The 12,901-nt window shown below is 44.4% G+C and overlaps 1 protein-coding gene across 4 annotated transcripts in view; it reads right to left on the reverse strand.

Moving 5' to 3' along the window:
• The window catches only part of SLC24A2 (solute carrier family 24 member 2), a 246,140-nt gene that overhangs the window by 45,564 nt on the left and 187,675 nt on the right, over positions 1-12,901 (reverse strand). For all 4 annotated transcript variants that reach the window (XM_067744485.1, XM_067744487.1, XM_067744484.1 and 1 more), the window contains 2 exons: positions 8,902-9,000; positions 8,008-8,126 (listed from right to left, as the gene is read on the reverse strand). In XM_067744485.1, the coding sequence (XP_067600586.1) occupies positions 8,008-8,126; positions 8,902-9,000 (218 nt within the window). The remainder of the gene's footprint in view (positions 1-8,007; positions 8,127-8,901; positions 9,001-12,901) is intronic.

Here is a 12,901-nt window from a genome sequence, read left to right on the forward strand (position 1 = left end):
TTTGTTTTACATATAGATGGAAAAAAATCTAGCATCAAGAACTTAGCATATTAAATACAAAATGATGAGGTTTCACTCAGCAGTGGCAACTTGAAAAAACTTCATCTGCTTCTCCATGACTTTGAATTGAAACCAAGATTTCAAAATATTTTGCTGTGAGTGATGAAGCTGTCTGGACCTAAGTTCTCCAAGAAGCCAAGAAACCATTTTATATTAATGTAAAACGGCTTTTGGAGAGTCTGGTGAAATGCAATTACTTTCCTTCACTTTGCATTTTGCCCAAATAATTCTGAGGTGCAACCTACAGACAAGATGGATTTCTTTCTGTATTGCTATTTTAAACTGGTTTTTGTATAGTTTTCATGGGCTTCGTAAATCCTGCTGATACAAATCGTAAAAGATTCGTCAACATAAAAGCTACATTTCAAAAGCCATTCTCATCATTTTATCATCAACTGGATTACAATTACTCATAGGAACAGTAATATTAATGTTGGTATTTTTTTCAGGGTGTCAATGGAGTTTTTTCTTTTTATTAATAGGCAGCTCTTAATGTATCTTATGTGAATAATTAATAGACTTTCTTCAAACTACTTCAGAAAGCACAATGACAAATGGTGTTATTAACAGTAAGATTCTAAGTGAAGTTATGATTCTCTGTCAATATTCAAATTTAGGCAGAAACCCAAGAGTCAGATCTATCTATTTCATTTTCAAGTGTGGTCAGAAGGCCTCTGAGTGCATTTTAAGCAGTTGGTAAATATTGTACAGGTCATCAGATATAGAAACTAGATCTCAACTTTTCCTTAAAAACATATATGTATAGATTGAAAGGAAAAAATGTTATCTCCTCCAGAAATGGAACCCATGTACTAAGGCCTGGTAGTTACAAAACACTGTAATTTTTGCTTTTTTCTATAGTTTGTATTAGCTTTTCTCAGATACTAATAAGTTTCTTGGCTTGGACCTTGCAAACTCCAGTCTGATGAAGAATCTTTGGATATTCTTTTTCTTTCACAAGAGAAAGGCCTTGCCCTCTCTCCCCAGTACTGCCCTTGTGCTCTGGCTGTGTCAGACACAGAGATCCAGCCCCACTTTCCACTATATTCTACTTTCCTCCATTTCTTGAGTGCCAGAATCCTCTTATTGTGCTTCACCCATGTTCCAAGAGATTGAATAATCTCATCAATAGTGGGAAATTCGGTCCTTAGCTGTTTTTAAACTTTCAAAATGGTGGATCTGGCTATTTCACCTTAATCATTTAGAAGAGATACTTGCTCTCTGAATAACAGGAAGATCTGAGGTTCGAAAGGCCTTTATTAAAACTTACTACTGCTAAGAAAGTAAATGTTTACTAACTAAAGGTAATATTTTAGGAAGAAAGACATCATATGGATTCTAGGTCCCATCTGCTTGGATAATCTTGGAAATATTATCAGAGCTAATGTTTTGGACCAATGTTTATTATGAAGTCTTTCTACGGAGCTCTAAATCATCGCTATAACTTAAAATGACAACAATAATCTAAAACAAACCGCTGTCTTTGACAACAGCGCTTTTTTACCACCCTCAGGGATGCACATTTAATAGTAGAGAAATACCTTTGTGCATTTTATTTTATTTTTCTTAAGAGAAATCTAAGCTTACAATCACACCCATCATCTTTCCCTACTCATCCTTTACTTAGTCACATAATACCCAAATATTTTTATCAGCACTATGAGAGCAGATCTTAAAAACCATACTGAGTTTAGGTGAGGACGAATGCTAGACTGGGGAGAAATAAGTCAGGGTTGAAATCCCAAAGGGAGAAAGGAAGGGCTTAATATAGCAAGATGATATTTAAGTTGTAAAGTGAGAAAAAAAGAAAAAAGTCTGCATTTTATACATTTTCTATCATCTATCTATCTATCTATCAGTACATGTATGTTTGTGTGAGTATATGTGTGTGTGTGTGTATGTGTGTGTGTATATACACACACACACACGCACATACATATTCTTTTTTCTAGGAATGTGTTTATCTTAAATAAGTCTGTTTGCCCACTGGTGCATCTGGGCAACTCTTAACCAAAGCAAAGACAATCTGGATTTCCCTAAGGACAGAGACAAGTCTCAGAGGTGAAATGAAATAAAAGCTGCAACATATAAAAAGCATAATACAAGAAAAAAGTTAGATTTTCAGATTTCAGAATCTAAGAACTTTGCAAGGCATTTCCCATCCTGCCCTTTCACTGTGCGCGTCTATGTAAAGTGTTTGGATGTGTCGTGTCTGGAGGCCTGTGACGCAGCAAGGCAGGCAGCTTCCCTGAGCAAGCCGGCCACGTGCAATCACCTGGCTGTTGTCTAGACTGGCAAAATTAAAATGTAAGAAAATGCTGGGTTCTGAGTGGGAGAGAATATATCTTAGAATTGTTTTTCAAACCTGGATAAATTTCCAACATTGAAAAGTCAGAAGGTTGGTAAATTCTCAGTGACAGCTCAAATCAGTTCTGTTAGAATTGACAGCATTTTGTTAGCAGGTATTGGGAGAAGATAATTAGTACTAAGCTGTTCGAAAAGTCAAATTATTTCTTGGTTCCACAAAATATACAAATGAAGCAGAAAACCTCCTGCAAAGGGGCTTCCTTGGTAAGAGAATATTTTAAAGTGCTCTTCATTGCCAGTGCAAAGTCTGGACAGAAGGAAGGTCTCAGAGCTGAGGTGTCAGTGTAAAATTAGTTCATTGGTAAAGAGGGTTTTGAAAACAGCAGGTTAATTACACGAGACAGGTTAAACTCTCAAGAGAGTATGAGCAGTGAGTGTGTGGTGTGTGGGGCTCATCATTTCCATTAATAAAGTCGAGATGCACACTTCATTCCTCCTGGAGCCTGATAAAAATACAACTGGGAAAGAAAGAAAACCAACACAATAAAAAGGCATTGAATCCTTTCTGTGAAGTTGTGCTTTGGGTGGCCTGAGTGCCCTAATTTCACACCTTTTTTTCTGACTCTGGAATCACAGCCTTAATTTACTGTGTTACCCAGTTTTTCCAGCCTTGAAATTCAAGCATCACCCACCAACTGCTTTTTCTTGTTCATGCTCTGTGACCAATTTATTACCAAAGGGTCTCAATTCTGCCTCAGAAACAGCTCTCACATCCAGCCACTGTCACCCCTGCCACAGCCAATACTTGGTCTGAGGCCTTGTCATCTGGGCTACCTAACAGCCATTTTTAAACAGTTTTACTAAGTACTGCTAATAATAGCAAACACCTATGCAGTGCTTACCATGTGCCAAGAACTGTTCTACGAGCTTTCGAGTCTCACAATAATGCTATGAAATAGGTTACTATTCCTGTTTCAGAGAGAAGGAAGATGATAACAGAGAGGTTAAGTAACTTGTCCAAAGTCACACAGCTGGTAAGTGGCAGATCTGGGATTTGAACTGTCTTCAATTTGTGGTCTGTCTTCAGAGACTCTACTATTAAAGGACTAACGCATACTTCTTCTACTCTTAAAGGACTAACGCATACTGTTTCTGTTTTAATTTAACCGATTATTATTTTTAGTTGTTGCATTTTTTTTGGAATAGGTAAAACAGTTAACTCATTCAAAATTCAAAAGCTACAGGAGGCTACATACTGAAAGACGTGTGCAGAAGGTTACCTCCCACCCGGGTTCCCTACCACAGGCCCCTGTCCTGCAGGTACTCAGCATGACCAGTTTCTTCAATAGCATCCAAAGCAAATGTTTATATGTTATTTTCCTCCTTTTTTTCCTCTTACATAGACAGAGTATATTGGATGTAATTTGGCACGTTGCCTTTCCCACTTAACAACATATATTGAAGATCATTCCATATAAGTGCATGAAGAGCTTCCGCATTATTTTTTTCTTTTTTCTTTTTTTATGGAAAGACTGCAGATGGTTGAAATGAGAGGTGGGCAAACTTTTCCTGTAAAGGGCCAGATAGTAAATATTTTAGGCTTTATGGGCTTTATGGTCTCTGTCACATATGCTACTGCTGCCTTTTTTTTTATTTTAAACCTTCAAGAATATAAAAACATCCTTATCTGATAAGTTGTACAAAAAAAGGCTGCAGGCCGGATTTGGCCACAGATCATAGTTTGCTGATCTTTGAACCAAACAGGCTCTTACCTCACTGCCCTGCATCCTGTCCTCCCTCACTCTGGCCCCTTTTTGACCATTCAGAAAGAGCTCTCTTCTTACCACATAAATCCAAAGCTGCCACTGCTCCCTTTAAAGCCTCTACGCCTCTCCACTCCCAGCAGGTGGAGGTCCAGACTGCTGAGCGGTGCCTACAATGCCCTTCATGATTCCTGTGCCTCTCTCCTCCCCTCCCCGTCTACTGCTCTGGTCCAGGCCACTATCAGCTCTGCCTCAACTCCTGCAGCGACCTCTTTGCCCCACTACTACTACACGATCTCTTGCCACAAATGCACTCTCTACACCCCAGTGCAGTCCCTTGGATCGTTTACAAGTGCAAATCACATCTGGGAACCTCTGATAGCTTGTTGCTGCCCTAGAATGAAGTCAACTTCTGTATCATGGTCTACAAGGCAGGCCAGCTCCACTCGGCCCTCCTGTCAGACCTCACTGCCACCATCATGCCTCCCTCCACTCCCCACTCTCCAGCCACAGTGACTTTTCCGTTCCTCAAACAAGCCGAGCTCATCTCTGCCTCTGTGGGTGCTGTTCCCTTGACTGAGCTCTTTTTAAAGTTCAGCCTCTGTTGAAATGACGCTTCCTTAGTGAAGCTTTCCCTCACCTTCCAACCTAAAAGGGCCCCTCCACTGAGTCACCAGGTTTTATTTTCTTCATGGTCCTATGGCTGTCTATAATTATACCTTGGTTTATATTAGCAGGCTCTCTGCTCTGCTAGGATGGGTGGGCATCTCTGGTGCCCAGCACATTGCCTGACACACATTAGATGAACACTGAAAATTTTCTGATTCAACAATGGAAGAATTTCAGCCCAATTTACTTTTCCTAGTGGATTTCTCCCCACTCCTCACCTTATATTTGTCTTCAGTTCCCCTGGCTTTCTCAACCAATCACTACACAGGAATCTCCCTCCTAAGCGAACATGTCATCTCGGTCATCTCCTCCTTCTTTGAGTGACAAACTCCTACTTACCCATCAATACCCAGCTCAAATGTTACCTCTTCTCTTAAGTTTTTACACTTTTCCTTGCCAGGGTCAATTTCTTCCTCTGGAAGGCTCCCAGAGCACTTTGTATAGACCTCCCTGATCACACTGGGCCATAATGATTTCCCTACCATAGATGTTTATTTATTTACTTATCATACCCTGAATACTCTCAAATTTATATATACATATATATATATATATTTCATTTTCATTTTATCTACAATAAGCATTTTACCTATAGGGAAAGGACACTTTGGATGCTGTTTATATAAGTAGGTATGAACATATAATAATATAAATAACATCATTTAGCTCTGTGCTATATGCTTTATGTATATTATCTCATTTAACTCTCCTAATATCCCTAATGAGGCAGGTACTATGGCTATCTGTACTTTGCAGATAAGGAAACTAAAGCGAGGTTGGGTAACTCGCTCCTGGTGGATCTGGAATTCACTGCCAGGCTGTCTTGCAGGCAGCTGGTAGCCTGGCTCTTTGAAGGTCTGTGTGCCCTTGAGCTCTCAGTGTAACAGGATGGTGCCCAAATCTGCCCTCTTACCCTGCGTGAGACCCGGGGACACAGCTCTGCTCAGAGAGGGGTCAGTTGGGACTCTGTCACTCCCCTGCAGCAAGGTGCCCCGTGTGGGGGACACAGATGTCCCTCTGCCAGCCAGATGGAGAGGCACGATGATAAGGCTGCCCTCTGCACACCTGTGACTGCACCATCCCCAAGGGCAGCCAGGTATCCTTGGGGCCTGCTTCCTGCTGCCACATGCTGCTTATCCATGTGGACATAAGCTGCTCTGCCAGCTCACCCTTGAGCTAATACAAAGGGACCGAAGGGCTCTGGGCAGGAGGGTGGGAGCCTAGAAGGCAGAGGAGACAAGGGCAGAAGGAGCTGCCATTTCTCTATCTTTTCCTTTAGCCATTTCCCCCCCTCTGCCCCAGCTTTACTGAGGTATAATCGACAAATAAAAATTCTATCTATTTAAGGTATACAACATGATGACTTGATATACGTATACCTTCTGAAAAGCACAGCAAAGGAAACAACAAATGAAAAGGCAACCTATGGAATGGGAGAAAATATTTGCAAATCATATACCTGATAAGGAGTTAATACCCAAAATATATAAGGAACTCAAACAACTCAATAGCAAACAATGAATAACCTGATGAAAAAATGGGCAAAGGGATTTCCCTGGTGGTCCAGTGGTTAAGAATCTGCCTTCCAATGCAGGGGACACGGGTTGGATCCCTGGTCAGGGAACTAAGATCCCACATGCCGCGGGGCAACTAAGCCCATGCACCGCAACTACTGAGCCCATGCGGCACAACTAGAGAGCCCACGCACCATAACAAAGATCCCTCGTGCCCCTACTAAGATCTGATGCAGCCAAATAAACACATAAACAAATAAATAAATATTTTTTTAAAAAACCGGCAAAGGACCTGAATAGATATTTTTCCAAACAAGATGTACAAATGGCCAACAGGTATATGAAAAGGTGCTTGACATCTTTATCCTTTCCTTTAAACAAAGAAACTTTCCTTGCACCTTTCTTCAGGGAATAAAGGCAACAGGCAACAATGAGCAAGTGTTTGTCTGAGACATACAGACTTCCTCTGTTGCAGAGGGTATCCCGGTGTAAAGGAGAAGAGAGTGCTGGAATGGATTTGCTGTGGTCTGGCTTCATTATCAGCTCATCAGGAAAATTCTGCCTAGAGAAGTGGGTCACAAACTTGAGGGGAATGCTACTCAAAGTGTGGTTCTCGTACCAGCAGCATCAGAATCACCTTGGAGCTCAGGAGAATCGCAGACTCTGGGCCCTACTCCAGACCTGACAAATCAGATCCTGAATTGTAACACGATCCCCCAGGAAACTCCTAAGCACATTAAAGTTTGAGAAACACTGACCCAGGGTGACTGATTAAAATGTGAGTTTAGGGCTCTATGCCTTCGAAATTCTGATTCACTTGAGGAGGGTGAGATCCAGAAATCTAACAGGCACCACCTACTTTTTGCTTCTGCCTACTTTTTTGAGCAACTGTGGTCTGGAGGCAGTGTTGCTTGGTGGAAATAGTACAGACACTATATTTAGACATTCTTGAGATCAAATCTCATTTCTAATAGCTACAAACTAAGTAATCCCGAATAACTACTTCATCCTGTTAAGCTTTGGCTTCCTCAGCTATAAAATGGAGATATTAAACGTCTATACCTTCAGCTGGATGGTTTAAAGCACCTAGCACCAAAGCCGTGGCACACTGTATGTATAAATGTTAAATATTATAGCCATTAGATCAAACTATCTAATGGTTGCAACACTGAATGGTGGACTGGGCCAGAGCACTGATTAATTTCAACTGCAGGGACAGGGAAGGCCAAAGGGGGCTAACCAAGGTGTGATGGCTGTGGTTTCTCTGTTACTTAATTTTGGCCCTAAAGACAGAGAAAGGATTAGACTGCAGCAGTGATCAAACTTTATCATCTACTAAGAATCACTAGGGAAGGGAGTTAAAAATGCTGATTCCTGGGTGCTGCTTCTCAGAGATTCAGTTTCATCGGGTCTGGGATGTGGGCTAGGGATCTGCATTTTTATCCCCATGAGTCCTCCAATCTCACCCTGAGAAACAGTGGCTTAGAGAATATGTGTACTTATTGGATAAAGGAAGAGCCTGACGCATGTGGTGCCCCGGCTGGTACTGGGAAATATACACGAGGATGGATGACTCCACCTGGTGTCCACCCAGCTGGGAGCTGGGGCCTCCAAGGAGAACGTTAAGTCTGCGCTGCTGGGCTAGAATATCGACGCGCACGGCAGTCCGGAAGAGCAATGGAAAAGAGGCGTACCTGGGCTTCCGCAGCTTCAATGCTGTGGGAGAGATTTCCATTTTGTACAGGTTCCGAAGCGTCACTGGACGGTGTCATCTCCACTTCTGTGCTGGTGCTGTTTGGGAGCTCAATTTTTTCTGTGACACAAATCAGGTACATACAAAGAAAGCAAATGGAGTCAAGTAGGGGTAAGAGCCATATAGAGAAGAACACCCTATCTGGGGCCAAGGGAGAAGGTAGTGGTCTCTGAGGGGTGATAAGGCCCAGGGCTGAGGTAGTGTCAGATGGCAAAGGATTTCTACCCTTCTCCTCCGTGCCTTTTAGTGTACTCAGCCCTCTTCCTCTCTTTACTAGCTCTCTGGCATCCCCTCTGGCCTGATGTCTGAGCTTGAGTACCCTATCAACTCCCAGGGTATGCATTCTCTAGACTAGGCAAACTGACCAACTCGCCATTCAAGAACATGAGCATGGACTTTTTTTTTTTTTTTTTTTTTTGCGGTACGCGGGCCTCTCACTGCTGTGGCCTCTCCCGCCGCGGAGCACAGGCTCCGGACGCGCAGGCCCAGCAGCCATGGCTCCCAGGCCCAGCCGTTCCGCAGCATATGGGATCTTCCCGGGCCGGGGCACAAACCCGCGTCCCCTGCACCGGCAGGCAGACTCTCAACCACTGCGCCACCAGGGAAGCCCTCATTTTGCTCTTTTTAAAGTTCCCCTGGGGGTAGGTGATATATTGTGTCTATTCATGCCCTGTACCCATGAGGGGGAAGTGGGACTCTTCCTGACACCCAGGAAAGGGCTGAGTTGCGGGGTTCTGTGTCTGCACTGAGTTGGGGTGTCCACACTGGGTCCTGTCTCTCTGCCCCCCTCCAGGTACTTCAGGAAAGGCATGGGATGGAAGTCTCCCGGACTCACCCACATGGTTAGCAGCCCCATTCTGCCTCTCGTTCTCATCCACCTGACATTTTTTCTTGGCGATCTTGTGGAGAATTGAAGCCTTTTCTCTGAACCTCCCTGAAGCAAGAGAAAGTAATGGAAAGGAGACAGGTGAGAAGGAAGATAAAGAGAGAGGCTCGTGGCAAATGGCGAAGCGCTGGTGAAGCAGGAACGTGGCTTCCTCAGCTATGGAGCCGGTCAGCGGCACCCACTCCTTTCTGCCCAGCCCAAAGTCCCTATGACCTGCAAGAAGGGTACTTTCTTACCTTGTGATTCTTCAGCCCAGTTCTCTGAGAACCTCAAGCTGCCGGATCACAGACGAAAGGTGACCTCTTCCCTCCCTCCCAATTGCTTACAAAAAACGAAAGCACCAATCATCACCAAAACTCCCTCTACAGCTGAGGTCTGAAAAATACCATTGTCAAAGTAATCATTTCAAACAGCTGTTACCACAAAAGTAATGCTTCTAGAGAAACAGAACTGCTCTGGAGGCATAGCCGTGTCTCTGGAATTATATGCTCATCCCAGAATTGGCTTTTGACCATGGAAAGCCAAGTCCAGGGGTCCTTTGATTTGACTTTGGTTTTCAAACATTTATCTTAATTAACACTGCAATTTCTACAGGAGTTGGGATGCATCACAGCTTTTCGAATTAGCTGAGTCAGCTGCAATTAAAGCATCAGGGAGGCAACTGATTCCAGTTGGGGATTTAGGGTAAAGGATGAGCAACTAAGCACAGCAAGTAATGTCTGTTGGTGAAGAGACACTTAAGGAAAGGTGCTGGAAAAACTACCATTTTCAAAGTAATCATTTTAAACAGCTGTACCACAAAAGTAATGCTTCATTTCTTCTCCATTACTGACATAATTAATGGGTAAATGCATGCAACAAGCACAGAAAAAAGCATGCAAAAGTGTAGAGATTACTTTATGTGAAACATAGCGCATTTTTCTTTCTCTTTTAATCCTTAATTTTTTCCCCCTGGGAACGTTCAAGGTACAAAGGAGCCTCATTTGAAACTGACTGATTATTGCCTAGATTCAGATATGATGAGTCCCTGAAAATATCACAACTCCTACAATTTTCCCACTAGGCATTGGGGGTTGGCTGGGTTCTCTAGCAGCATATTAGCAGAGGAGCTCATCTACTTTTCTAGTTAGACCAAAACCAAACCCAAAATGTTTCTCTTGGAGAGCCTGTCCTCCTAGGATGGGGCATGGCAGGTTGGCATCCGCACCCCACCCCTCCTTGTGAATGGAAATCCTGGGGAGTGGTCAAAGAGGTGACTTGTGTGCCTGGCTGGGGATGACAGAAGCTGTAAACTAGAGTGGGACCAGTTGACTTCAATGGTGAAAATGACGGGGGACAGAGCCCCTTCTGCTTGCAAGCTCCATTAGTCTTAAATCTAGATGCCTGCTACCATAAAGGTAGCCTCCAGCAGGTAAGTACCTTAGTCTAGGTAATGAATGTGCCCTGCTGGGCACACCCTCCAAGGAAGCAGGAAGAGGAACATGACGCAGAGAAAAGTGGGTCAGTATGTGGCTTGGGCTTCATAAGGAATGAGGAGGAAGGACTAGTGATGGGCATGATGTCCATCCTTGAGGGATGCTGAAGGTCAGCATCAGGTTCCCCACGCTGGAAGGTAATTTGAATTTCTATTTAATCTCCAAGGAAAACTCGGGGAAGAAAAGAGGAAAGGAAAGAAGTCTGGGGACTAGGAGAAGGAGGAGGTAAAAGGGAAGAAGGAAAAAAAAAAAAGAAAAGAAAAAGGAGAGAAAAAGAAGGAATTCAAGAAGGAGGAAACAGGCAGGGAGCTGGGGTTGTCTGGAGGTTGCCAGGGAGCATGGATGCAAGACACGTTCCTGGCTGCCAAATCTAGTCTTATTTGGGGAGTAGATAGCTGGATAATGAAGAGTGATTCTCAGCAATTGGCAGCCTGAAGCATAAAGAGGGGTACTTCTTGTGGAAGACAACCCTAAGAAGTCCTCAAATCATCTGCTGGAAAGGCAAGAAGAGGAAAAGGGAGGTTCTAAAACTTTATAGAAGGTGATGATCCTAGTAATAATGCCACTCTGTGGATTGGGGGTCTGTCTTTGAACTTAGAACGTTCTGCAGCTCTATGCTCAACAATTGCTATTTAAAAATTATATGTAAAATAATAATAAAGCAAGAGAGCATTCAGAAGAGGAAACAAACAAGCCTGGGGAAATAAAACGTGAAGTAATCCAATCCAAGTCATGCCCGAAAGTCATGAAACATGGCAGAGAAAAATATTTGATAGAAACCAGTTAATCACATGTTGTGTGTGATTCCAAGGATCCTTTCAGAGCTCAGATGAATGCCAGAGAGAAATGATAACAAAAGGGGCCCCAAAGCGTGGAAGGGTTTGGCCACTCCCTCTGCCAGGAAACACCTTTCATAACAGTGTTGGCCACTGTCACTCGTGGTCTGGTTTCCCCAAATTCTCTAGAGGAGGAGTGCGAGGACAGGGTAATGATTCTAGAATTGGGATTTCATAGGTTCTCAAACATTTTCACAGACCAGCAAGGGTTTTCTAGGCTGTATGTCACTCATTTTCCCACTGCAGGAGCACCTCAGATTTTCTGTGCTATGGAAAAATGGGAGGGATAGACCTTACTTGTTTTCTCTTGGGGTTCAGCCCTTGGGCAGCAAGGCAAAGCTGCAGAGGCTGCCTGGGGAGCAGCTCTTGTCCACCCCACCCCTTCAACTTCTTTAATACAACTTCTGCCCCAATTTGCAGGACCTGGCAGCCCTTCTGCCTTGTGAGTGCTGACAATGGCGGCTCCAAGGCCTAAAAGGATTTTCAGAGATTAGTTTCTAGAAAAGCAGCACACAGAAAAGGTGAAGGCCCACCTTTCGAATTTAGCACACAGGGGAGTTCCTTGAGGTGGTGGGGCAGAGCCTCGCCAGCAAGGCATCCTCATCCCAGTTCAGTGGACACCCCTGGAATCACCACAGGGCACCTTTTGAGAAAAGCTGGGAGGATCATGCTGACAGGACAAGAGTGAGCACAGAACATGTGATTCTCAAAGGGACCCTCTGGGTTTGGGGGTAGGAAGACCTGGCACCTCGAGGACCTGTTCAGCCTAAAGCCACAAGCTGGGAGAACACCTTGCAGGATGCATGTGTGTTGAGGGCAGCAGCACAGTATTGTGGTTAAAAGGATGTGATTTCGAGGTAGCTAGGCCTGGGCTTAAGCCCCGTCTCTCTCACTGGCTCTGCTGGCTGAGAACTGGTAAATACATGAATATTTCTGAGCTTCAGTTTTCCCACCTGTTGAACAGGGATGTTAACGACTGACTCCTGAGCTAAATGCAAGGCTTTAGTGAGAAAATATGTGTAAAGGACTGATCACAGCACCTGGCAATAGCAGAACTCTGTAAATAAGAGGAAAAAGAAAAACAAACCAACAGACAGCCCAGGGGCAAGGGTGACACGGCCCTGAATTTCTTTTTCTTTTTGCGGTACGCGGGCCTCTCACTGTTGTGGCCTCTCCCGTTGTGGAGCACAGGCTCCGGACGTGCAGGCTCAGCGGCCATGGCTCATGGGCCCAGCCACTCCGCGGCATGTGGGATCTTCCCGGACCGGGGCACGAACCCATGTCCCCTGCATCGGCAGGCGGACTCTCAACCACTGTGCCACCAGGGAAGCCGATGAATTTCTTTAGAGCAGCTGTCCCCAACCTTCCCGGCACCAGGGACCGGTTTCATGGAAGACAATTTTTCCATGGAGAGGGGCGGGCGGCGGTGGACGGCTCAGGCGGTAATGAGAGCGACGGGTAGCGGCAGATGCATCTCTGCTCACTCACCCGCTGCCCACCTCCTGCTGTGTGGCCCGGGGTGGGGGACCCCTGCTTTAGAGGAATCGTTGGCATCGTCTCTTCTCTCAAGCCACACAGGCGGGACTGGAGAATTAGCTGCATCTGACCCGACAGTGTAAGCAACGGAGGCCTTGTCGG

This window comes from Pseudorca crassidens, chromosome 7, assembly GCF_039906515.1.
Source record: "Pseudorca crassidens isolate mPseCra1 chromosome 7, mPseCra1.hap1, whole genome shotgun sequence".
Lineage (NCBI taxonomy): Eukaryota > Metazoa > Chordata > Mammalia > Artiodactyla > Delphinidae > Pseudorca > Pseudorca crassidens.